The sequence below is a fragment of the Elgaria multicarinata genome, chromosome 22, assembly GCF_023053635.1.
Source record: "Elgaria multicarinata webbii isolate HBS135686 ecotype San Diego chromosome 22, rElgMul1.1.pri, whole genome shotgun sequence".
In the NCBI taxonomy this organism is placed as follows: domain Eukaryota; kingdom Metazoa; phylum Chordata; class Lepidosauria; order Squamata; family Anguidae; genus Elgaria; species Elgaria multicarinata.
The window spans coordinates 15,083,604-15,111,380 of NC_086192.1; the positions used below are offsets into that span (position 1 = coordinate 15,083,604).

Genomic DNA, 27,777 nt, shown 5'->3' on the forward strand with positions numbered 1-27,777 from the left:
TTTTAAAATTGTGCTATGAGTGAGGGTGTCTTCCAAAGTTTGGAGTGGGTAGCAAAGAGAGGAGACACACAGATGTATCTTAACAAAAAATAGAAAAGGAAAGAAAAAGTGTGTGACATTTCAACTGAAAAGAGATGGATGGAAACCTTACTGGAACCACAGAACTGCTTCTCAAACAAACAAACAAACGAAAAGACAACAAATCAACAAATCAACAAAAAAGAGGGCCATTCTGTTCAAGTTAGTCATCGTCAACTTCACGTCTGCCTAGCGATTAAGATAACTTAAAGACCGCTCCCCTTGAATTAATAGTCTACAGAACAGTCCATGTGCCATTGTGAGGCTGCCATCATTCCGTTCCAGGCCATACCAGCACAACCAGCCCTGACTTTCCACTAGTGGTGTTTTGGCAAAAGTGTCAAAGAGGCAATGAAAGCCAGGTTGCGGGGAGCCTCCCTAGAAGGTCACCCACTCTCCTTTTCCCCTGCCCCCCTCCCCTGCCCCCCTCCCCCCCACTCGTGGGAAAAAAAATAAAGACTGCAGTAGTAGCATCAGCGTGCGGCTGCCAGTCCATCCGAGGGGTCTAGTTGTTGCCTTCGCCGCCGTCGTCGTCTTGCTGGTCGCTCGTCCAGAGCGTTAGGTTATCGCGGAGCAGCTGCATGATGAGCGTAGAGTCCTTGTAGGAGTCCTCGTTGAGGGTGTCTAGCTCGGCGATGGCGTCGTCGAAAGCCGTCTTGGCCAGGTGGCATGCCTGCTCGGGAGCATTCTGGATCTCGTAGTAGAAAACGGAGTAGTTAAGCGCCAGGCCCAGCCGGATGGGGTGAGTGGGCTGCATGTGTTCCTTGCTAATCTCATGGGCTTCGCTGTAGGCCTTCTCGGAGGACTCCACCACGGTCGCTCTCTTCTCCCCCGTGGCCACCTCAGCCAGGTAGCGGTAATAGTCCCCTTTCATCTTCAAGTAGAAGACTTTGCTCTCGTACTGGGTCTCACTGCAGTTCTTGATCAGGTAGTTGTCTAGGAGGCTCAGCACGTCCTGGCACACCGCTTCCAGCTCCTTCTCGATCTTCTCACGGTAGGCCCGCACCATCTCAATCTTCTTCTCGTTGCCGTCGGCAGAGGTTTTCTGCTCAATGCTGCTAATGACTCGCCAGGAGGAACGCCGGGCCCCAACGACATTCTTGTAGGCTACAGACAAGAGGTTCCTTTCCTCGTTGGACAGTGGCTCGTTCAGCTCCGTCACCTGTATTGGAGAAAGGATGACACAACGGGCCCGTTAGTCGCTGCTCCTCGATGGAAAGCTTTGCCACTTCTGAACTCAACACGCCCCTGCAAAAGATCGCTGACCAGATCCCTCTGGCACAGGAGTAGGCAGAAAGTGGATCTCCACTTCAACTCCCAGCATTCCTGACTATTAGGCATGCTGTCAAGGGCTTCTGAGAGTTAGTCCCCAAAAATCTGGAGATCTACCTTTTGCCCACCCCTCCTCTAGTAGGTATTATAGAAAACGCCCTTATGTTCAGACAACGTAACAACCCACGGTTCAGGAACAACGCACACTGGGTGGCTTAGTGTGCTGTGTGAACCCAGCCTTTGCTTCAGAAAGGGGAGTGAGATCTACTGGCTACTAGAAACAATTATTAGCTACCAAACCCAGTCAAACGGCTGAGAAGATGGCAACAAGAGAGAGGGGACGCCCCCCCCCCCCAATTATGGATTGATTCCCCCATTGAGGCTCACCTGGAGCCAACATTGCTATCTTTTCAGGGCCTGGTCAGGACTGTTCTCTTTTCCCAAGCATTTGGAGCATGTGATAAGTTTTAATCTATCCCAGGTTTGTTTTATGGTTTGGCTCATTGCTCAAAGTTGTGTTTAGATGTATGTTTTCTCTGTGTATACTGTCTGTTGTGGTTTTTATGTTTTTGAATTTAGCATATTTTTAAAAAAATGTTTTAATCTTTGTAAACCACCCAGAGAGCTTTGGCTATGGGGTGATCTAGAAATAAATAAATAAATATAATGTGGGTCCAAGGTTTGGGGGGCACTAAGAAGTGTAACAACAGGAAGATGTAAGTTAACTGATTAATAAGATGTAGAAACGAGTAATGTTATTTTACTGAGGGGAGGGAAGACTTTTGAAGAGTAAAGACAGCCCAGAACTAAAGAAGTACCCAAGCCTGAAAGTACATAGCCGGAAGTCAAAACCACATAGTAAACATGGGGAAACGATACAGGAAGAAAGCCAGCCGGGATGGACAAATATGCTGATAGGGATATGACAAATGTCCAGAGAGAGGACAAATAGAGGTGTTTAAGAGGCTTGAAAATCAGTTCCACTGAGGCCCTAAGTTTCTCCATTGAGTTTCAAGCTACACCCCAGAGCCCACAAGACCTAGACATTGCTGATAAAAACCTGAACCTAATATTTGACACCACCACCCCGCCAGATCCTAAACTAGCAGAACATCAGGAAAAACGGCTGGACATCAGGAAAAACTTCCTGACTGTTAGAGCAGTGCGACGGTGGAATCAGTTACCTAGGGAGGTTGTGGGCTCTCCCACACTAGAGGCATTCAAGAGGCAGCTGGACAACCCTCTGTCAGGGATGCTTTAGGGTGGATTCCTGCATTGAGCAGGGGGTTGGACTAGATGGCCTTGTAGGCCCCTTCCAACTCTGCTATTCTATGATTCTATGATTCTAGGACGCTATTTTGCCAACACAGCAGTCGAAACCCTCCTACGACCACTCTGATGAATTACCAACATTCTGGATTCAAATGCACAATGAGCTGAAGTTTATTTATTATTTATTTATTTATTTAGAATATTTATATACCGCTCCCCATTGAAAAATTTCAGAGCGGTGTACAAGATAAAATGAAAATAAAAACAGAATAAAACAGTTAAAACAAAATTTAAAAAGAAGCAAAAAACAGAAATCCAAGCCTGCATGTTAAAGAAAGGCTTCTTGGAATAAAGATGTTTTCAGGAGGCGCCGAAAGGAGTACAAGGTTGGAGCCTGCCTGACCTCCAGAGGCAGGGAATTCCACAGGAGGGGGGCCACCACGCTGAAGGCTCTGCCCTTGGTGGACTCCAATTGGAGGATGGGTTTATGTGGGACCACCAGGAGCAGGCCCTCGGATGACCTCAGTGACCGGGCAGGTCGGTAAGGGAGAAGGCGCTCTCTCAGGTATCCTGGTCCCAAGTGGTTTAGGGCTTTGTACACAAGTACAAGAACCTTAAACCTGGCCCGGCAGCGAATAGGCAGCCAGTGCAGTTCCCTCAGCAGAGGAGTTCCATGCTGGAAAGGGGCAGCTCCAGACGACAGCCGAGCTGCAGCATTCTGCACTAGCTCCAGCTTCCGGGGCAGCTTCAAGGGCAACCCCACATAGAGCGCAAGTTTGGCAAGCATGTGCCCAAAACATGTCTTTCAGCAAGCTGAGCAACAATGGCACTGCTCGAAGGAGTACAAAACACTGTCCAAGCAAGGGAACCACGTCTTGCCAATGCAGGAACTACCAGAGTCCATTGAGAAAACTCTAGTACCTCTGGCACTCTTCATGAATACAACGGAAAACTCACGCTACAGTCCTTGCAGGAATTCACCAAACCAGAGCACAAGATCCCCATACAGCTAAAAAAAAAAGCTGCCGTCTTCGAGTGTATTAAACCATCGTAGGTTGCTCGGGGAAGAAGCATGCAGCGGGCCATGTGGAATACAGGGATGACTTGGCAACGCAAATTCAAGGTTGCATGTACTTCTCCTCACGTCCCTAATCAGAGGCAGACATCAGCAGAGGCCCGTGCACTGCAGCCTCCAGCAAGAGCACGAAGATAGGATCTCTGCGATGACAAGGCAAATGGATATCATATTTAAGAATGTCACTCTCCCCCTCCAGGAACTCTGCACGCAGCAGTTCTCTATTTTGGGCCACGAAGCAATTAAGCCTTTTGATAATTTGTTTTGGACAGTGTTGCAGAAAGCTATTGAGAGCTTATTTTAATTAGACAGCCTTAGCCATGCTTCAGGGGACACGGTCTCTTGGAAGTTACCCGGATATTTGGTCTCTTCTGAGAAGCAAAATGTGACATCTATACAGCATACAAGCCTGCAGTGGGATGGGGTGAGCACTTTAGGTGGGCAGTGTTGTATATGAAGTAATCCTTCCCAACTCTGGGTATTTCCAAAAGATTCAAGGCCTCCCAATCCTAGCAACACAACCTGCTAGATTCTACAACTTACAGCGGTTTGCAAACAGCTAATCACCTAGGGCAAATATAATGTTCACCCTCCCTGCCTACCACAGCTGTTAATGTGCCACGAATTAACTTACATTGATACGCACTGGCAGGTGGGCAAGTAATTCATACAGACACACTTGCAAGGCTTAATGTACAGGGCAAGTGCATCTGCCAACAATGTAATAGCAATGGAATTCTAACCTTTCCTAATGCTCCACTTCCCTCATACGAAAAGGCAGCAGAGAAATCTTCCTATACCCACCTGTCCCAAAGTTTTCATGTTTTTATTTCATGTTGTTCCCTGCCTCGATCCAGAGGGAGAGGTAGGTAAGGAATATATTACATCATCATTATTATTATTATTGCTGGAGAAATGCACAAGACACTGACTGCTCAGTTTTCTTTCTACCAAAGGCTCCATGACAAAATTGCTTATCATTAAAATTATCCATTTTCTTACTCCCTCCGTGCCCCCATCCAATATCTCAACCTTCTCCAATATGGTGCCCTCTAGATGTGTTGGATTATAACTCCCAGCTGGGGAAGGCTGAGATATCGGGTTCACAAGCTGGAGTGAAACTTTAAAATTGACCTTTTTCCTTCCCTGCTTGAAACTGTTGAGAATTCAGCTGTTTACCGGCTCCACTGCCCTAGGTGGATCTTGGCCAATGGAATAGAATCAGGACCAGAGCAGAGATGTCCACCAGCTTCTTTTTGCATACAAAGTGCACCTCAGTGAAGTTAAAGCGGATGCCAACAGCACATGAATGCAAAGAGGGATGAGAGACATTTTGGCTGGCCTGGATTGCCAGACAAAGTCCTTTGTGGTTGCCAAAAGTTTTGCCACTCGGAGGGAGACAAAGCCAGGAGGACCACAGGGGCAAGCCCCTGCCCTCCTCCCTCAGCACTGAACTGGGAAGGAAGTTGACCTAAAGCTGACCCTGAGAGGTTTCTCTGTTTACTGCTTTACAAGCTTCTTCGTCCCTCATCACAAGGTCTCGGTGATCCCAAGGGATCTCCCCAGGATTAAAAGATGAACTCGCCAGTGGAAAGTGCAATGACCTGTCCAGTTACTAACACCTGCCTCGCTGAGACCCTTCTGGAGGACCCCATAAGGTCCGAGGTGGTGGATGATGACTCTAGGTTGGGCCTTTTCATAGAATCATAGAATAGCAGAGTTGGAAGGGGCCTACAAGGCCATCGAGTCCAACCCCCTGCTCAATGCAGGAATCCACCCTAAAGCATCCCCGACAGAGGGTTGTCCAGCTGCCTCTTGAAGGCCTCTAGCGTGGGAGAGCCCACAACCTCCCTAGGTAACTGGTTCCATTGTTGTACTGCTCTAACAGTCAGGAAGTTTTTCCTGATGTCCAGCCGGAATCTGGCTTCCTTTAACTTGAGCCCGTTATTCCGTGTCCTGCACTCTGGGAGGATCGAGAAGAGATCCTGGCCCTCCTCTGTGTGACAACCTTTTAAGTATTTGAAGAGTGCTATCCTGTCTCCCCTCAATCTTCTCTTCTCCAGGCTAAACAGGCCCAGTTCTTTCAGTCTCTCCTCATAGGGCTTTGTTTCCAGACCCCTGATCATCCTGGTTGCCCTCCTCTGAACACGCTCCAGCTTGTCTGCATCACTCTGGAACATTCTCCACAGGGGCGTTTGCCTGGCATGTACTGTGTCTTTTTGGATATGCCGTTTTCATCTGGATGTACATCCTACCAGCATTTGTCTGCAAGTTTTTATATCAGCCTTCACATGAAGGCTGCTTTTATATCAGTCTTGGCACTTTGCAAACATAAGGATTCTCATCACCCACAGCCAATGAGGCCAAATGGTTGTGTTGACTGGAGTGTCAGGGGAGTTGCAGCCCAACACACCTAGAAGCCGACGGAATAGTTGGTGTTGCTTCATGTGATTATTTTAATGGATTTGTTTTTAAAAAAAACTTTTTGTGTTAGACACTCCAGGAGGCTGCTGCCTGAAGAATGGGTTCTAAATCCCCTAAAGTGAAGGTGAGCGAACGTTTGCGGATGGCGTTGTGGAGGATGTTCAACCCCACAGGCTTTTGTATTTTCAAGTGCCACCCCTTCTCTCTCTCTGTATCTGCAATTTTCTTACACTCCATCTAGATCCATTATCGTTGCTAGGGAACATAGCCCTCGTCAAGCAAAGGCGTTCCTGAGCCATCGTTTTGCCTCATAATGCTTGCAGGCACCGCGGAAGGATCCACGCCACTTCTGCGTTCTAACAGAGGGCCCAGGATACTTACGGCCTGAGCGTTTAGGTAGCATCAGTGAGAACGCTGATTTATAGGCTACTTCGGTGAAGTGTCATTCAAGCCAGCCTCAGAGACTGCTGGATTTCAAGGTATCTCTTTCAAACTTTCTCAGCAACTCCCCTTGATAACGGGTATGTTTTCATCATAGTTGAACATCCTTTTTACGTAACATTCAGCCCTAATTCTGAAGGTCTCCCTTTCTGTAAGGATTCTCTTAGGGGCTAGAAGAGACAGGAGGTGCTCAGCACCTCCACCAGCTATCCAACAGAGTGCAGAAGCAACCTTGATCCTATCCTCCCTTGTACTGCAAAGGAAATGTCAAATTTCAAGCTAAGAAAGCACTGAGAATGCCACAGAAAAATATGAAGTTGAAAAAAAACCAAGGATTAGCTGGTACTAAACAGGGCTGAAAAAGAATGGCCTTGTTCAAACAGAACACTTTGGTTCCCAAACTTTTTCAGGTCACCGCCCCCTTGGTTCCACAAACTCGTGCCCAGTGTCCCCTACCCTACCCTATAAAAATCACCACTAAGGAAGATAACAACACCAAAATTCAAAACAGTAAAAATTGAATATTTATTCAAAATCCAATTACATTTTTTTTAGTTTATTCAATTAAACACAATTGATGAACTTGATCCAGTGATATCCTTTTTTCAAAGTCTGATAAGTCATTTGGCAAGAATATTAAATATCACATTTAGTAACTAGGGTAGAGTACACTATTCTGTAAATTCTTAATGTGATGGATGGGCTTGATGAAGTGATACCAGTTTCCCAATGTCTGGTTTAAAGTCACTTAACATGAGTCTTAAATCACCCCATTTAGTAATCTGGAGTCGATTTCTTTGCTTGGAGAGAAGTAGGCAGACCACACTAAAACCACATTCCACCAAATATGATGTTGGAAATGTAACCAGGAGCTTCTGAACCACTCTCCATAGTGCAGGACAGCGATCAGAAATTTCCTTCTGTAACCAAAACTCCTGGTACGATTTCTTAAAACTTTGCCCCTTTAAATGGGAAGCTCCCGCCTCAGTCTTGCCGAGGGAGGGAGGGAAAAGAGAGCGAACACCTCTGTTTTGCAGCCAGCATGGCGGAGCACACCAAGCGGGGTATGTCTCTTCATTAGCATTTTGGTGCTTTTGAAACATTTCAATTCACCGTTAAAAGGCCTCTTCTTAAACAGTATTTTTAACGGATTCTTTCCTTATATGGCTTGGGACCAAACTACCTTCTCCCATAAAAATGTCCCTGGGTTTTAAGACCTTCTGGAGAGGTGCTTCTCGGAAAAGACCACCTCGAGCGCCCCCCTGCCGCCAGCATCCTGAGTGGGATGCTGTTCCCACAGCTCAACTCATCATAATTAAGATTAGAAAGTTTCAGGTTCAGATGCAACAATCAAGTTACAATTAACTGAAAACAGAAGCGGAAGCTTCCACAGAAAACTGACACTACTTTGTTTTAGACAGGTGGCTGTATGACTAGCTTTCTGCTTTTCTGTTAGGACAGGATAATTCTAAACCAGAGAAGATGGTTTCCCAATCAGAAGTTAAGCCCCAAGGTTCAACTTGCTGAGCTTTAGAACTGGAAAGGAAATGGCCAAGTCTGGAGCCATACTTGTTGTAATTTAATCTCTCTCACTAGACCAATGTGATCATCTGGTGCTAAGACTGTTGGAGAGATGCTGTTGAAAAAGGACTTCTGCTCTAATTTCAGGAACTATTAAAGTAGCAACTGCCTGCATATGATTTCCTACCTATCCCCAACCTAATCAGGAAGTGCTCAGTTCTGGAGGCTTTATTGGAGTCAACATTTAGAATAGCAGCAAATTCACTCTCACCTGTGCAACTCCACGGGTCCCATATTCCCAATATCTGAGCATGCTTTTTCTCCAGAAGTTCTTAGAGGTCTCTTGGGAGTTTTTAAAGATGCTTCGGGGGAAGCAGAGTTTTTAGCTGGATTCTTACATGCCAAAATGAAATTTAAAATTCGAACATCATACCTAAAACACTGTAAGAATTTCCAACAAAGCAGTCCATGGTCCAGGTCCACAACAGGGCAGAAGTGACACTAGGGCCACAGCTAGACCTAAGGTTTATCCTGGGATCATCCAGGGTTCGCCCCTGCCTGAGCACTGGATCCCCTGTGTGTCACCGAGATGAACAGGTTTGACCCCTGGACCATTCAGGGATAATCCTTAGGTCTAGCTATGGCCTAGGTGAATCCCCATGCCTCAAAAGATGGCGCTCAATCTCTGGGTTCCAACAGCCAGGGTGGTGTAACGCTTAGAGCACAGACCAGGAATCTCCAGCCCACTGGTGAATGCTGGTGCACTAGGCTGTCCTGTTTGGCTTGGTGGATAACCCTTTCCCCAGGGAGCAAAGCCAGGGGCACCAGGAAGTGCAGGCGGAGAGCAGTTCTTCCCTGCAGGCATTCATGTTGTCTGAATGAAGAGCATTTTGCACACGGTGGCTTGTTAAACCATGCTGTGTGGTTTATTTTTCTTGAACAAACCACCTTGAGAAACCATGGCTTGTTGTTGGGGTTGTTCAGGGTGGTCACAAGCCACGCGACATGGTTAATGAGCCAACATGCAGAAAATGTGCTGCCTTCAGGCAACACAGTAACTCATGGTTCAACAACAACCCAGACTGGTGTTGTGTGAAACCAGCTTTGGTGTCAACCCCGTGCCGTTGGCACAGGAACCAGGTTACCAAGTTTCTTTTAGACAGAGAGGGTTTATTCTAGTGGCAGCAGTAAAAAGTTTTTATAGCTGAGGCAGCATTCCCTAGTTGTGAGGTCTAATTGAGAACTTACTTAAAAACTGTGGCAGTGAGTTCTATAGACCTAAGCCTCACAGTTAATTTTTTAAAATAGAAACATAGGTGGGATAAACCACATGTTGTTGCATCACAACTGGTGACAGTGGCCGAAAAAAACTACAGTGTTTCTTTCACATTTGGGTTTCAGAACTACATTAATTGGTTGCTACAACATCTAACCAGAACAAGCCCAGAAAGACAGGACTCTATAAGAACAAAACACCAGCATTCAAGATTGCAGACGTTCTTCCATATTATGATATAGTGACTCATGTTGGGAAACTGAACATGACTTGCAGCATCCTTTAAATGTCTATTGGTACAAAATAATTAGATCACTAGTTTTAATAAAGAATGGAAGAAATAACTGTGCTGGGAATCTTACAGAGAGAATTGAAAAAAACATTTTCCCCCACGGGTTCATTATTTCCAGACATTTTACACGCCTAGTCTTTCTATAAAAGTTTTATTACACAGTTTTTAGAAATCATTTGGGAGGAGTAAAGGCTGGGTAACAACATATAAACACCCTGAAAGATTTTATTCATCATTTTAAGAGAAATTATTTCATAAGACAAATTATTTCATAAGGCAATCTTTCGGAAAACAACAAAAACTACACTTGGATTAAAAAAACCCCAGATTTTGCCACACCGAGGAGAACAGAGCACTCTCTCAGTGACAAGAAAAAGATCCAATCCAAGGCCTTTGTGAGCCTTTCGAAATTTGCCTGCTTGGTGACTTGGTGATTGACTAGCAAGGTCTTGCTTGGGGGAAGCACCCATGGTTCATGGTTGTGGTGCCAGGAGGCAAAGTGACTCCTGTTTGAAAAATAGTGAACATCACTGGTGTATCAAATCAAGGGGGCTCTTTCTCAGCATTTGCTGCAATGAACAGGTAAGTCACAGGCGAACATTAAATTTGCTAGCAACGGAATGATTCAATAATGAAGCTGAAGTCTCAGCAGAGCTTTGAGCCCACAGCACAGCGCACACACCAGAAATAAGTGCTTCACAATAATGAGCCTTTCCTATCAGCATTTTGCTTTTAGTATTCTAACCAGAGTTCCTACAATAGAACTCATTGATCACAAAATGCTTTCAAAAAGCAACAGCAGTTCATGAGGAAGGGGGGGAAACACTCCAAAATCTACAGTTTTCATTTGTTTGTTGTATTTATTATTACATTTATATCTTGCTCTTTTCCTTCTTGCAAGGAACCCAACACAGCTTACCTGGTCCCCTTCCTCTCCAGACTGGTCACCCAGAAAGGTTCATGGCCATGCAGAGAACCAGGACCCAGATCTCCTGAGTCCCCAATTAAACTCTCTTAACCACTACACCACTCTGGCACATTGCTTCATTTGAGCAATACCTTTATTAGGTCTGACCAAAATATCAACAGTGTGGAAGCTTTCCAGTTTTCCCGAACCCATCAGGCTAGGTGGCACTAAAAGCAGGGGGATAGAGGAAAAGTTAAGGCCGCGAGATCTAGTTTTGAGACCTAGGCCTTAGCTAGACCTAAGGTTTATCCAGGGATCGTTCCGGGGTCATCCCTGTTCATGTAAATGACACACAGGGTATCCCGGGAGCAGGCAGGGACGATCCTGGGATAAACCTTAGGTCTAGCTAAGGCCCTAGTCTCAAGAGGAGAGATTGTAGACCAAATGAATTGATCAATACTAGGTGCTGCAGTTACCCCTAGACCTTTGGGACAGAGCTGCAATGGTTGACCCCCATTTCTGAAAACATAAAGGCAACCTAGTCTTTTGCTGTGGGGAAACATATCTGCTTGACAGAAGCACATCCTCACAACCAAGTTTAGGAGGAAGTCGGAGCTCTTCCTCAAGATTCATTCTTCCTAGAAACATTATGGGCCTCTGGCACCATTTCTATCTTTGTTCATGGGAGCACAGATTCGCTCATGACAGAAAAAAATAACATCTGAAATACTTATGAATAGACACACAGGAATGAGTCAGACAGGAGCGTGCCAACTGATTCTACCAGAGAGTACAAATCATTTTAACCCTTCTCTCCCTGAATAGCAGAGTTCCTGTCCATCGGAACAAAGGTGCAGAACCTGAGGGCCAAATTCAGTTTTTGGAGGAGCTCCTGGGGGCCGCATTCCAGTGGTGGGCAAGGACAAGGGCTTAAAGAGGCAGGGGCAAAATACTCTTGAGCTTACAGCTCTTACTGTCAGTCACTCAGCCTCAGGAGAGGGATATCAAACTTTTAGAATGGGGGAAAGCTACACACAAGCGGGTAAAACACCAAACAATTGGCATTTAGGGGAAAGGAGGTGTGGGCATCTGGGACTTAGATGTTGTGTGCCCTGACTTAAAGCAATTTTGAACTATTCTTATGGAGTGGAATGACAACCCCTACGCTAATTAGTGTTACATTGTCCTACAAAAGCATGAATGCTAGTCTCAATTGCCTTAATCAAAGCCTGTTCCTAGTTCAGGTATCGTGAAGAGAAGCAGTCTACTTCATTTGGAAGACCGGAAACCTAGAATTGCTCCCATATTGTCATCTTACTGAGTGAGGCAAAGCACTGTCTACTTAAAACAGTATGGACCTTCCTGACTAAGCTGTGGCCATTACCTCTAAGTTCAGGCAAAATTATCAGAGCAAGGGCAAGTAATGGCCTCATAACTTTTTGTGCATCTTCAGCACCGGGTTTTTGGTTAAGGGGATGAAGGATATATGAAATGTCAAAGTTCCTCAAGCAACGACAGTGAGGGGCACAGAGACGATTTCTACAGGCAAGCCACTGCCTGTCCCGTTCCTCCTCTTGAGTAATGAAAGATGCCTAATCAAGGGAATGTATACATAGCAGTAAGGCATATATCACACTAACTGCTTTACCCTATTAGAGGCTGAATCATGCAAGCTCTTTCAGTAGACTTTGTGGCCAAACAGGGAATTGAATTCCAGTCCCCACAACCTAAGCACTATACCACAAATGCATACTAGTGGATCTCAAATCCACGACTGAACATTTCTAGGGTAAGCTACTGTAGATCAGGGGTGGGCACCGCCCATGGGTTGCTGCCACCCCCCAAAAAGTGCACACCTTGTTTCTCTGCTGAATGGGGTTGCCAACAGCTGGGCTATCAAGGGCCCCATTTGGCTACAAGGTACGCTGGAAACGCACCCTATTTCTGAGCTGGAAACGCTGTGATTTCAGGGGCAATTGGTTGGTTCTTAACCATTAGCTACTGAGCATTAATAGGTGTAAAGCAGACGTGGGGAACCTGGCAGCATCAGCTCGCTCTGCAGGCTTCGCCCTCAATCCCAAACTGTCCCTGGAGAAAGAGACAGAGCAGAACAAAAGCAAGGATGCACATCTTGAAAAAGTCTCTCTGTCCGTTTGCTCAAGCTGAACTGGGCATCTCCTTCAAGTTGAAGCATGGAGGGCAGGTGCACTCTGGAAGACCAGATTCAGAAGGTGCCTCATGTGGGGAAGAGATAGCTAAAGGAGAGCAGAGAATTTTGGAAGTTATTCCTGCTCAGGTGGGGAGGCTGGCTGCTTCCTTGGTGGTGGTAGCATTGAGACTGACACATGCTGGCGTGGAGGGGGTGGGTCTAGAAAGGAAGGCGGGGCGCTCTGCCTACTGTCAATTGCAGGTCACTACCACACCAATTGACTTTTCACCTGGGTTACTGGCTCTTCACAAGGAAATGGTCCCCTATGCCAGGGTAAAGGATTAAAGAGACAAGAATATTTGGAAACCAAGAAAAACCTGAATACAGAAGTGATGATGACTCCAATTTTACTTATTCAGAAAGTATGAAAAAATATTCAAGTCATATTTAGTGCTAGGGAATAATGAAGTTTCTGCTTTGCAAACTGCACAGAAAAGAAAAAGAGGGGAAAGGGAATTTACTGCAGACCTTAACAGAAACCCTTTTCTCAACCTTTCAAATGACAGATATATATGATCTGTAGTAATTCCCCCTCCCTGAAGACTTCATTATGAAGTTAGTCAGTTATCCAAACTTAGACCTTGCTTCACTACTCTAGGAAACCATGCCATAGCATTTAATAACATCTGATCTATCCAACCAGCCCCAGAGTTCTACATGACCTCACCAAAAGCTTTAATTTGGGTCTTGCTAAATGGTTAGAGATCTAATTTTCCAGATGCATTAATTGCAAGAAGAACGTTCTGAAGTTGGTAATATATGACTTAATACTGATTATATGTTTTGGACTCTGAGGTGAAAAATATAACTGTCCCAACCTCACCATGCAGTTACATTACATCCATTTTTAGAGCAGCATTTTTAAAATGGGTATCTTCATCGCTGGAGAAACTTCACAGGATAGTTATCACTGATTTCCCCAAGTTTCTCTTCAGTTTCTTTACCAGACCATGAAGGGCTTAAAACCACAAAATATGTAAAGATAAGCTTGCAAGCATTCTAGCAATTCATGTTTCTAATAACTGGGAATTCAGGGAGCCTGCAGAGAACCACCCCCATCCTGTTTCCCTGTGCCTTAGGAAATTAAGATGGAAGGGCCCAGTCTACCAGTGTGACACCATGCCGTTAGTCTCCTGGCGTGGCCACTGTAATGCATTTTAAATTTGTCTACCCTTGAAGTGGGTTCAGAAGCTGATGTCCAGACAGCTTCGGCTATTGGGTGGTATAAAAATGCAATAAATAAATAAAATACAATACAACAGCTTCGTTCCATGAACATATAAACATTTATTTAGAAGGATTCACATTGGCTGTCTGTTTGCTCTGGGCACATTTTAAGTTATTTAATAGCCTACGTACAGCGTATCCCAGGCCACACTTCAGTACAAGCCCTTTTGAGTGCCAACTCTTCACAAAGGTGCCACAAACAGGGATAAGAATTAGTTGAGCAGCACAGTGGGAACCACACCACCAGGATCACCAATGCAAGGTCCAGTCCAGACGTGTAATCAAATAAACAGGAAGCCTGCAGAGGGAGACAGAATCCCTATAGACCAGAGCAACGCCCTCCCCAGCCCTCAAGTATACCCTGATGCTGAGCCACGTACCCTGGTGGGCAGAGATGAGAGAGAACAACTCCTCCCTGCTCATCCACCCAGAACTCAGTTATGCATGCCAGATCAACCGCCTCATCTACGATTAAATCAAGTATAAGGGAGGTCCTATTTTGAATGGATCTGGCATTTTAAAGCAGCATCTGGAGACCTGAATGCAGGATGATAAGGCAACCACTCAATCTGAGGGTAGTAGGAAGGCCAGAACACGGCACAAACATGGGCCATGTTCTCCTAACCTGGCTAGCCCTCCTCCCAACGCCCTGAGATCTTAATGATATAGGGCGGGATACAAATGTTTTAAATAAATAAATCTCCCGCGATCCATATCCACACTAACTGCCCCCGCCTCATGCCACCTCTCACCCTCAGTAGGATCTCAACAATTTTGTCCAGTTCTGGGCTCCACAATTCAAGAAGGACGCAGACAAGCTGGAGCGTGTTCAGAGGAGGGCAACCAGGATGATCAGGGGTCTGGAAACAAAGCCCTGTTAGGAAAGACTGAAAGAACTGGGCATGTTTAGCCTGGAGAAGAGAAGATTGAGGGGAGACAGGATAGCACTCTTCAAATACCTAAAAGGTTGTCACACAGAGGAGGGCCAGGATCTCTTCTCGATCCTCCCAGAGTGCAGGACATGGAATAACGGGCTCAAGTTAAAGGAAGCCAGATTCCAGCTGGACATCAGGAAAAACTTCCTGACTGTTAGAGCAGTACGACAATGGAACCAGTTACCTAGGGAGGTGGTGGGCTCTCCCACACTAGAGGCATTCAAGATGAAACTGGACAGCCATCTGTCAGGGATGCTTTAGGATGGATTCCTGCATTGAGTAGGGGGGTTGGACTTGATGGCCTTGTAGGCCCCTTCCAACTTTGCTATTCTATGATTCTATGAACAGCTCCACTAACGATAGCCAGATTCTCCTGCCTACCCAACTCCTCTGTGATACTGCAGAAACTCCGCCACTCAAGACACAACCATAGCATTTTACAACTGCAATCAATTGAAGCTCCTGTGATTTTAGCAAGGGTGGGGGTGTATTTTCAAGTAGTTGGCACAGTTTAGTTCTGCATCATCTCATTTTTATTACTATTCAATCATTCCGGAAATTATTGAAGGAGATCTTCCATATACAAGCGGAAGCTCTTTCAACCACAATCCTACTATTCAGACAGACTATTTGCTCTTGGTAACCTCAAAAGAAGCACAAGTAGTGCAGAGACAACTCATGACTTTTCAGCATCATGGGACTACCTTTGCAAGATGGGTGTGGAGCTTTAAGCCTGAAAGGTGCACAGTGTTCTGCTCTAAAACCCCTGAGTCTTTCTTGGGAAATGATGCCTCCTCGTCATTTGCCTTCCATCACACAAGCTTGGGGGTTGGAACAGCGGGGCGGAGGGGTTGCCTATACCATTCAGCCTGCAACTATCACGCTGCTAAACTGGAGGTCACATACCCAGAGTTTGCTACAGGGCGATCTCTCAAGCACTTGATTTTGTCAAGTGACTGAACGAGGCTGAAGCATTTCCTCAAGACTACAGCAACCGGGCAAGTCATTCAAGTCTACTTCGGCCTGAACACTGCCAAAACAGTAGAAGAGGGTAAACCGGAGGACGGGACACCACTACCAAACATTGCCATTACTTTGCTTCCTACATTCTGCTCTTATTTTAAAAATTCGTATTACTTTTATTCAAGATAGAAACAGACATGGGCCAAAAACACACCCAATAGAGGAAGAGAGAAAAGGGCAGACCGCTAGAACTAGTCAGATATAATAAGAGGTAAGACACACAGGCAGCTGAGTACAGAAGGACAAGGAGGAAGATGGAGTCCAGAGGGGAGGTTATTATTATTAATTATTATTATTATTTATGTAGCACCATCAGTAGAAGGAAAATCCTGCAGCAGATTCTGTTCAAGCAGTAGTGTTGCTATGGTGAAGGGGAAGAAAGGTGCCCAGAAATGTCTACACGTTTAGTGGCCTGTAATACTTCAAACCTATGGATGTCTGCCTACAAGCCGCCTGGTTTGAGCACTTATGAGCTGGATCATTCGTTGAAAGCCAAGCCGTGCCTCAGTGACACACAAATTTTAGACGCTCATTATGTAAGCAAGGCATTCAAAACCATTTGAAATTCTTTGCCCTTTTGCCAGGCTGAGCTACCTCTGGCCCTTAGCACCAGCTTAGCAGCTGTTTCAAAGTCAGATGTCTTTATCCAAGTGGTCACGGCTACACTTTTAAGGGGTGACCTCACTACCAGAATACAGGTCAGTTCTGACACCCACATATTCCTCTTTGGAAAGCACCTTACTCCATGGACGTGGTTATGCATGCGTCAGCGTACAGTTAGATGGATCTGCCATTTGATTGCTACTGAAGAATTTCAGAAAACTGGTTGTTCAAGTAAGGTACATTCAATTTTTTATATATACACATTTTATTTTGTGAACTGCCCAGAGAGCTCCGGCTATTGGGCTGTATAGAAATGTAATAAATAAATAAATAAAATAAATAAATAATAAAATAATATTCAGCAGTCTACTCTGTTGCACCAAAATATTTTCAGGAGTTCCTAGCAATGCTCATTTGGGGATGGAGAAGTCTGCCTTGTAGTAACGGCCATTTGAGTCAACGCATCCCCTACGTAGGTGCAAACGCTTGATATCTGCCTGGCCCCAAAACTCTAGCATATAACCCAAAAAGCAAAGCTAGATAGAAGTTGAAGAGGTTCTGATGCCCAGCAGATGTCAGGGATGCTATAGGGTGGATTCCTGCATTGAGCAGGGGGTTGGACTCGATGGCCTTGTAGGCCCCTTCCAACTCTGCTATTCTACGATTCTTCAGGCTTCAACTCCAGGCATTCCTCTCCAATGGACATGCTGGCAGGGGCTGAGGGGAGTTGATGTCCAAAACATCTGGAGGGCACCAGGTTGGGGATGGCTACTCTATAATCAAACTTTGATGTTCTTCTGATTAAATAACTAAACCACACAGGTTTGCAAGCAGTACATCACAAGACTTAAGGCTTGCATGTTTAGCACCTCGCCTTCCCATACTTTCAGGGACCTCAAGTGTTACTTTACAAATGCCCAATACAACTAGGCATTTCTGAAATGTCAAGCCTGCATTTCTAGCCTGCAGAAGCATTTCATACTCTGCCTTGAATACAAATGGAACAGAAACAAACCCGCACCTACTTTCGCTAAGCTGCACTTGGGAGTTGAAACAAGGAATGGCAACATCCCGGGTGATACGGAAATGTAAAGCGTCTTCGTAATCCCAAGTTAACACAACAGCAGAAGGAACTTGTCCGTCTCTTGATTTAAAGATTCATCAGAGGAAAGTATAACAGGACAGAAACACAAGCAGGATAAATGCCACCAGAAAGTAACACAAGCAGACAGGGTGACTGCATAGAAGTTTAAAAGCAAAAAGCCTTAATATATTGAGGGACCAACTTCTCAAACAGATCAGTCTTTGTAAGCAGTGGCTGTCTGACGCTTTGCTGTTCAGTAGTCTGCCATTTCCCTAGCCCAAACAAGATTGAATCTCTTACTTTAGAACTGGAATATCGCAACACCATATAGCTAACCTACAATATATCTTCAGAGACCTATAGAGCTTTATGATTTACATAAGCAGAATTGAATAGCTGAAAGGGAGCTGGGGGTCATAGAATAGCAGAGTTGGAAGGGGCCTACAAGGCCATCGAGTCCAACCCCCTGCTCAATGCAGGAATCCACCCTAAAGCATCCCTGACAGATGGTTGTCCAGCTGCCTCTTGAAGGCCTCTAGTGTGGGAGAGCCCACAACCTCCCTAGGTAACTGATTCCACCGTCGCACTGCTCTAACAGTCAGGAAGTTTTTCCTGATGTCCAGCCGGAATCTGGCTTCCTTTAACTTGAGCCTGTTATTCTGTGTCCTGCACTCTGGGAGTATCGAGAAGAGATCCTGGCCCTCCTCTGTGTGACAACCTTTTAAGTATTTGAAGACTGCTATCATGTCTCCCCTCAATCTTCTCTTCTCCAGGCTAAACATGCCCAGTTCTTTCAGTCTCTCTTCATACCCTGTGCCTGCTTACCCTACCCTGTGCCTGTTTGCATTCTCTTCCCCTCCTTATTGTTTTACTATGATTTTATTAGATTGTAAGCCTATGCGGCAGGGTCTTGCTATTTACTGTTTTACTCTGTACAGCACCATGTACATTGATGGTGCTATATAAATAAATAATAATAATAATAATAGGGCTTTGTTTCTAGACCCCTGATCATCCTGGTTGCCCTCCTCTGAACACGCTCCAGCTTGTCTGCATCCTTCTTGAATTGTGGAGCCCAGAACTGGACGCAATACTCTAGATGAGGCCTAACCAGGGCCGAATAGAGAGGAACCAGTACCTCACGTGATTTGGAAGCTATACTTCTATTAATGCAGCCCAAAATAGCATTTGCCTTTCTTGCAGCCCTATCGCACTGTTGGCTCACATTCAGCTTGCGATCTACAACAATTCCAAGATCCTTCTCGTTTGTAGTATTGCTGAGCCAAGTGTCCCCCATCTTGTAACTGTGCCTTTGGTTTCTATTCCCTAAATGTAGAACTTGTCCATCGTCATCTTGTCCATCATTCACTACAGGACTCTTTATGCCAAGTAGGTTAAATACGATTGTACAGCTTATAGTACACCACATGAACTGCAAACACACCAAAATTCAGAACAGATGAAAGATTTCAGCAAAACGTGTAGAGCATAACTTATTGGAGCACTGGCTCCCACTAAAAGGAAAAGAACCAAAACAAAAGAGAGTGTATGTTATTTATCTTTCCAAAAGCAAGTAATTAGGAAAAGTCACTAAGGCTGTAACCCTTTATACCAGGAGTGAGGAACTTGTGATTCTCCATATTTTTAGCCATATTTTTAGCCTACAATGCCTATTAGCGTAGTCAGCATAAGTAATGATGAGGAATGATGGAAGTTCTGGCACTCCAGATGTTTCAATTTACAAGTTGCTCACCTGTTACACATTTCTGCCTGGCAGTCAGTATCGCTGAATTCAATGGGGCTTAATTCCATGCAGTTATGCACAGGGTTGGTTTTTTTAAAAAGTATGTAAGCCATTTTATAAAAAATAGTGTTACTACATAAAGAGAGCCCTCTATGACTGCTTAGCACAGTCTTCCCCAACCTGGTGACCTTGAAACGTTTGGACTACAACTCCCAAAATCCCTAGCTAGAGCTGCTGAGTGTTGAAATCCAAAGAATCTGCAGGATACCAGGTTGGAGAAGGATGGTTTAAAGCATTGTTTAGCATCATTTCTCTCATAGTCATACACAGTAGCTACATATTATACACAAGAATTCATTTCTGAATCATTCTAATAGCTGAATGCCAAGTTCTTCAAACACCATGGTAGAACTCCCTTATCATGCTAAGAGTAAGCAATGTTTAAATCTGCAACACTACCAAGCAAACGAAATGAACTGCTAGAACGTACCACCGCATGTTTACTTCATTCCTCAAAGCCTCTCATCTACCTTCCTTTGCTGAGCTTCAAGAATGATTGGTTCAATAATTAATCCGTTCCCCTGAAGTCAAGCTGACTTTGCAACTAGATGTTCATCTTGGCCTGGCACACAGCTTTTTCTCAGGTTACCAGAATGCATCAAGCTAGTGGTAGACGAACTGTAGGTCAGATCTAGATCACCACTGATTGATCCTTTCATGTAACTACCAGTTATGTACACACTGGCAAATGTATTTGGTGGCAGAGTGAGGGAAGAGGCCCGCCTCTCGCCCAAGCACCCTACCCTACACTGGTTTTTCATGCACTCTAGTTGCAAGTCACTCTTTAAAACGTGACTTTACAGAGACCTCATTTTGCATAGCAACCCAACTCAAAAAACATCTCAACTTGACAGAGATTACTATTCTGAGAAGAATTAAAACACTGACTACACAGCTAGGGCTGGTCACTTACCATCATATACTACTTCCTGACCTAATCAAGGCTAGGAGTGGCAAAGGGCAGATTTCTGGTCTATCTTTGTATATAGCTATAGCACTGTCAAGTGTATGGTGCATTAAAGGTCACTTGTAACATCACACTTTGCCCTAATGCTATTATTACCTTTTGGACACTTGGTTACAGAGAAACATTCAAAAAAGGTTTCATGATGCGTCTAATTCCAAAGGAAGGAAACACACCATATCTTGTTAGTAGTTTTCCACTAGTGTTGGAGGGAAAGGGGGGTACGAAAGCAGCACAGTGCCTTTAAAAGATGGTCCTGGTAATTACGATTTGCAAACTCTGGATGTAAGAGGTTGAATCAAGATATAGGACAAATATCAATTCCAGGGAAGCCTAGCAAAATTTAACCTAAGCAGCTCTAAAAGACACAAACAGTTAATTTCAAAAGGAGAAATAACAAATGATAAAATAGCCAGAATTACAGAAAAACTGCAAAGCTAGCGATGACCGGCTTTACCTATTACTGATGAACTGTCACTGAAAAGAAAAGTCCAACGGCCTCAATCGACCATGTCCCTTCAACTGAAATCTCAACGAATTCCAAATAATTACCAAGATGGAACACATAAAATGCCAGATGCCCAAGGCTGTTATGCAGAGACAGGCATCAAGGCAGCATACAGCTCTTATAAACTGGGAATTGGCGAGGACTTCGTCTCCAGAGACTCTATCTCCATTACAACTAATGGGTATTGATCTAGATATTCTGCAATGGGCAGCTGTATGATAACATGAAGTTGATCCAGGAGTAGCACGCTGAAACTGTCATTTCAGAAATGCATTCAGCACATCCTGCCTCTGCAAAAGGGGTTGGACTATGCCTTTAGGGAAAGCCTTCTCATTTTAAAAGGTCTCGCACAAACCACCCTATGATTCCAAATGTAGAATTGGTGCTGCCCTGTGTGTGCAAATCAACTCAGACTAACTACTCCACCTGGAATTACATAAAGCAGGCCACCTCCCCTTTTCATAGAATAGTAGAGTTGGAAGGGGCCTACAAGGGAATCCACCCTAAAGCATACCAGACAGAGGGCTGCCCAGCTGCCTCTTGAATGCCTCTAGTGTGGGAGAGCCCACAACCTCCCAAGGTAACTGGTTCCATTATCATACTGCTCTAACAGTGAGGAAGTTTTTCCTGATGTCCAGACGGAATCTGGCTTCCTATAACTTTTGCTGACCTTGTACTAGCACCTTGTAATCTGTCAGGGTTCCTAAACTGTATCCATCTTGCTATGCCTTAACAGCTTTCTCTAACCTGGTGCCCTCCAAATGTGTTGGACTACAACTCCCATGGGAATCATGGGAGTTATAATCTAATGCACCTTGAGGATACCAGGTTGGGAAAAGCTGCCTTAAGTCGTATTTTTTTTTTAAACTAGCAAGTAAGCCAGTTGCCAGTTTAAGAAAAGGCTACCAGTGACATTATGCAGCCCGTCAGACATAGAGGCTGCACAAGAGTGTATGCAGCAGTCTTAGCAGTCCAGCAAGACAATTCTCTTCTCGATCCTCCCAGAGTGCAGGACACGGAATAACGGGCTCAAGTTACAGGAAGCCAGATTCCGGCTGGACATCAGGAAAAACTTCCTGTTAGAGCAGTACGACAACGGAATCAGCTACCTAGGGAGGTTGTGGGCTGTCCCACACTAGAGGCCTTCAAGAGGCAGCTGGACAACCCTCTGTCGGGGATGCTTTAGGGTGGATTCCTGCATTGAGCAGGGGGTTGGACTTGATGGCCTTGTAGGCCCCTTCCAACTCTGCTATTCTATGATTCTATGAATTAACGGTAGTCCGCTGCCTTTATTACTTGGCCAAGCAGCAAATGCAGCAAAGGCCTGAAGAGCAGCCATGCTGTTGAGCCTTCCTATCAGAACATTACATATACAGTGATCAACAAATGAAGGTTTCTCTATGAATTTGTCACAGCTGGATATCAATGGCCAACTAGTCATAAGGGCTATGTGCTACCTCCTGAATCAGAAGCAGTGTCTCTCTGAATTTTAGCAATTGCTGGAAAACAACAGCTCGTGGGCCTCCCATAGGTACCTGGCAGGTCACTGTGAAAAACAGGCTGCTGAACTAAAGAGGCTTCTTGTCTGATCCAGCAGGGCTCTGCTTATGTTCAGGGATCTGTTTAAAGAATACAGCATGCTCCCCCCCCACCATTTTGTGCAGTGTCAGTCTTAAATAAATCCCAATTGTAGGTGCCAATACTAACCAAGTCAGCGAAGAAATTAACCAGAAACTGCAGTCCCCGAGGGGCCCTGGATAACTAGATTAGGATGTGGGTGCATTTTAACTGTTGAGATGGGGAACTAAAATACTCAGTAGACGTTGGAAAGTATCCAACACTAATAACTACTCCCTTTTTGTAGTGAAGGCTTAACTACAAACGCACAATCAGGAAATTAAATGTATTCGTTTTGAAAGCAATCTGACGAGGACCCCATCATCCATTCGTTCTCTGGGACAGACGCTGCCAATCCCAATTCAACTACTACACTTATATTTCTGCATTACCTTGGATAAATGCCATTTATACGCTCTCTGCTACCACCTGGGTGCACTGCAGGTTCTATTGTTACGTGTGACATCATTCTGTTGCTACGGAAATGAGTGTGAGTTCATAAGTCTCCCACACAGCTGGTTTTGGGGTGGAGGAAAATGGTGTGGAATATGAGCTAGAGGAGATGGAACAAAATGTCAAAGCAGAACTATGTCTGGTCTATTCAGATGGGTTTGTAATTTCACTTCAAAGTATAACAACCCAAATCTTTACGTTAGGAGACAGCGAGTAAAGACTTCCAAAAAGCCAGATGCTAATGGATGAACTGGAGATGCTGTAATATCCAAGGCTGTTGTTTTAAGAGAGATTAACGTTTTTACTTCTCTTACACACACACACACACACAGCCAGAGACTCTTTTCTAAGAAGCACAATTCTTTCTTGGGGGGGGAGGGGGAAACAGCCGTACCGCAACAGGAATCTAGGAGGCTACTGGAGAAATCAGCCCTCAAGAAGTCTTAAAATGGAATGCGTCGATCATAACTTACAGGGTTTAATATCTGCATGTGGTTGTTCGCAGTGAGATTACTCTGTAAGCAATGATTGGCATCAAATCATATTGCAGAGATTGGCTGTCAAATATTAACACAGTACCACCATGCTGACCCTCACCGCCCCCTCATGCCATTTATTTTGCTCCCGGCATCTTCCTCTGCTCCTAACCATGCTTTGGTAGTTGGCCATCTGCTTGACAAACCCAAGGTTACAGCAAAATGGTGCAATAAGATAAAGAGCAGTATCCCAGAGCAGTATTCCAGGCAGACTGCGACAATTCCGGATCAGTATTCACAATTCATCAGAGGGAGGCCACGCCAGCTTCTCTTAAAGGCTCAGACCTGACTAACAAGGCAAATATAAAGAACTGTTCTCCCTTTAAAAGCAACCCCTCCCTCCCTCTCTCCACCCAGTCTAGTCTCTCTGCAATATGACAAATGCAGAATCTTCTGGAATGACTTGATACTGCCTCCCACGATCGCTTTGTTTGCAAGATCAGATCAAAGATTTCCTTTTTACTTATTGGATTGTCAAAACAGATCAGGATTTTTTTAAAAAATAATAAAATGATTTGCAACATTTAAGATCTATTTTCAACGTTCAGCTATTATTTTAAAGTGTAAAAAATATTAACGCATCTTGCCTTAAGACTGAGCAAATCTCCAAATAAATGTTTTTTGAAAAGCTAACCTAGATAAAGATTAAGATTTTACAAGAGAAGGGAACAACTCATGTTCCTGAACGCAGCTGTTCCTCTCATCAGAGGTCTGGGAGAAGGATGTATAACCGTGGAGAGAAAGAAATAGCCCAAAGAAAAGATTTGCATACTGGTTAACCTATATACGTTATATTCCATTGAGATTTCTCCTTGTAATACACTTATCCCCCAAAAGAGTGTTAGATGGGAAACCGAGGGGGTGGAAGATTTACAGTTCATCAAGATTATGTTTTTGCTTGTCTAAAGCATGATCTTTGCACTGAAGGAAGCTCACTGTCCTGTCATGAAGCAGATTAAGAGATGGTAGATGATTGTGGGTGGGGTTGCCTGTGGGGGTTAGGAGGTGGGCATACTAGCTGAATTAATGGGAAAGGCTGGCAGGGAGTGGCACCGCCCAAACCGGGGGGGGGGGGGAGAAAGAAAGGGGGGAGGATTGAACATCCACATTGAAAATCTTACAGTATTCCTAACATTTCTACAATATGGTGACACAGAGGGAGGGGCACCAGTACAGGTGACCCACAAAAAGCCCATACATAATAGCACGGAGCCACCCACACCTCTTTCTCAAAGCAGGGAAGAAACCATTTTAACTAGGCCCGATGATAAAGCAGAACAGCATCTTTCCTCCATCCAGGGACAAGAGAAAAGGAAGCAGAGAGAAGAGGGTTATGCCGAATACTAGGAAACCACCCGGTAAAGGTGTGAAATAAAGCAGGATGCTTTAGCACATTTGGTGCCTGTAACTCACGATGAAAGACATTATAAGGGGAAAGGGGACAAGAGACCAGCTTAAACATTTGAAAAAGGCAACCTGACAGGGCCAAAATGGTACTCCAAATCTTTCAAGCCTGGGTACTGTAGTCCTAAAAGGAGAAATGAAGACATTTGGAGTACCGAGCGAAGTGTGAAATGATCCGTAGTAAAGGCAAAGGATGCCTAGACTTCTGTGTGCACAGGGGAATATTTCTTCAGCATGTGTATGAAGGTATATTTGCTCTCAGGGAGGGGCACTTCCTCCAGAATGGCAATGGATAAGAGCACTCCTGTGAATATGGGGGAATTTCAGCTTCAGACAAGGCTTTTGGGGCAGGGTGGGGATGGGGGGAAGAGAGGAACAACTTCCCCACGGAAGGCATTAGCTCTAGGCGAGGGTGAGAAATACTATTCTCATCCTCAAAGGTCCAATTCCCCCACCCACACCCCATCCTCACCAACTACATTATCATCTCAGGCATTGTTTAAAGCAGCAAGTTCTGCCAAAATATTAATATGCAGTGGGGAACAAAAGGGTGTGTGCCTGCCCTCCCAGGGTGGGGGTTAAAAATGACATCTGCCCCAGGGAGGGGCATTTTCCCTTTAGACACGTGCAGGAAAGAAAGGATCTCTTCTCTCACACCCCAGGCTGCCTAGGTGTGGCAAAGCAGGAGAAGAAAAGAGAGGGCAGGTTATGGTTCCTTGGGGCCATTTCTTCTGCCCCCCAAGTGCATTTGGGGCAGGGAGAGGCATAAGAAACTACCTTGCTCCCCAAAGCCATTTTGGGATAGGGTGAAAGGGATGTAAAGGAGTAGTAGGAAGCGAAGGGGGGAGGGAGAAATAAATATTTCATAGTATTGTATATATAATAAAAGATGAGATACACCAGATCTCTCTCTAGTGAAGGCCAATTCCACACACACCCTCCCCTGACCAAATGATGATTCATCATGAGAAAGGCTTTTTTGTGCCATTCGGGGCAGGATGGGCTGTAAATCTAAATAAATTCATACATTAGCAGGGGGGGGGCAGGGTGAACAACAATAAATCTAAATAAATTCATACATTAGCAGGGAGGGGGGGCAGGGTGAACGACAATAAATCTAAATAAATCCATAAATTAGCGGGTGAAAGAGGGGCGAGTGTACAATAAATCTAAATAAATTCAGAAATAAGTGGCTGGAAGGGGAGAGAGAATAAGAATCAATCTAAATGAATTCAGAAATAAGTGGCTGGAAGGGGAAAGAGGATAAGAATCAATCCAAAGGGAGAGGTGGGTAAGAAATAAATTTATTATTATTATTATTATTATTATTATTATTAAATTCAGAAATAAGTGGCTGGAAGGGGAAAGAGGATAAGAATCAATCCAAAGGGAGAGGAGGGTAAGAAATAAATTATTTATTTATTATTATTATTATTAAATATATTCAGAAGTAAGTGGCTGGAAGGGGAAAGAATAAGAATCAATCTAAAGGGAGAGGTGGGTAAGAAATAAATATATTATTATTACTAGATAAATTCAGAAATAAGTGGCTGGAAGAGGAAAGAATAAGAATCAATCTAAAGGGAGAGGTGGGTGAGAAATAAATATATTATTATTACTAAATAAATACAGAAATAAGTGGCTGGAAGGGGAAAGAATAAGAATCAATCCAAAGGGAGAGGTGGGTAAGAAATAAATATATTATTATTACTAAATAAATACAGAAATAAGTGGCTGGAAGGGGAAAGAATAAGAATCAATCTAAAGGGAGAGGTGGGTAAGAAATAAATATATTATTATTACTAAATAAATACAGAAATAAGTGGCTGGAAGGGGAAAGAATAAGAATCAATCCAAAGGGAGAGGCAGGTAAGAAATAAATATATTATTATTAGTATTAGTATTAAATAAATTAAGAGATAAGTGGCTGGAAGGGGAAAGAGAATAAATCAATCCAAAGGGAGGGGAGGGTAAGAAATCAATGTATTATTATTATTATTATTATTATTATTATTAAATAAATTCAGAGATAAGTGAGGGGGGGAATCTGGGCAGAGAACAATACATCTAAATAGACTTCATAAGTGGGGGAGAGAATAAGAATATTAAAAGGGAACATTTCCCCCTCTTTTTTGGGGAAGGAAAAATAATCATCAGCCTTTTATTCTGAATGAATCCCCCCCCTCCTATTCCCACCTCCCCCCAAAAAAGCATTTTCATCACCAAACGTTTGTTTTTTTAAAAAAAAGAAGCATTATTGACAATTCCCGCCCCCCCCCCCCCAAAAAAGGATAATTATTCTTTGGGGCGAATAGAGAGTTTATTATTGGCTATTTCTACTCATAACATGTCATCCCACTGACCCCCCCCCTCGCCCCAATTCTAAGAACGTGGTTTTTCCCCCCCCTCAAAAAATTAATATTTCTCTCCCCCACCCTCATATATATATAATAAATATATATTATGGGATGGAGCGAAGGGGGGGTGAAGTATCTCCTCTCTCCCCCCCTTAGTGAATATTAACCCCCCTCATAAAAAAGGGGATAATTGGGGGGGTCGTGTGTCCCCCCCCTCCCCAAATTGGGTTTCGTGAGGAGAAGAAGAGGGGGAGGGGAATGTCGCGACTCACGTTCTTCATGGCGGCCGCCATGTCGTCGTATCTCTCGGCTTGCTCGGCCAGCCGGGCTTTTTGCACCAGCTGCTCGCGGTCCACCATCTTTACGGAGCTTTTTTTTTCGGGGGGTATGAAAGATGGAGAAGTTGTGTGTGTGGTAAAATAAATAAATAAAATATCTTTAGAGAGGGGTTTTTTTTTAAAAAAAAAAAAATCGGCTCCCGACCGAGGCTGGAAG

At 44.3% G+C, this 27,777-nt stretch overlaps 1 protein-coding gene across 1 annotated transcript; it reads right to left on the reverse strand.

The window, feature by feature from the left end:
• Window positions 1–507: 507 nt before the first annotated feature.
• Window positions 508–27,777, reverse strand: YWHAG (tyrosine 3-monooxygenase/tryptophan 5-monooxygenase activation protein gamma). The gene is made up of 2 exons (XM_063146733.1): window positions 27,555–27,777; window positions 508–1,240 (listed from the first exon to the last, which is right to left on the reverse strand). The coding sequence occupies exons 1-2, from the start codon at window positions 27,639–27,641 to the stop codon at window positions 584–586; spliced, it is 744 nt and encodes a 247-aa protein (XP_063002803.1). The 5' UTR covers window positions 27,642–27,777; the 3' UTR covers window positions 508–583.

What these genes read in the sequence shown, in the direction of transcription:
- YWHAG (XM_063146733.1), bottom strand. Translation starts at nt 27,641, where the DNA reads ATGGTGGACCGCGAGCAGCTGGTGCAAAAAGCCCGGCTGGCCGAGCAA. An exon ending in TGGCGGCCGCCATGAAGAAC is followed by an intron (nt 1,241 to 27,554) that starts GTGAGTCGCGAC and finishes TCTCCAATACAG; the next exon opens with GTGACGGAGCTGAACGAGCC.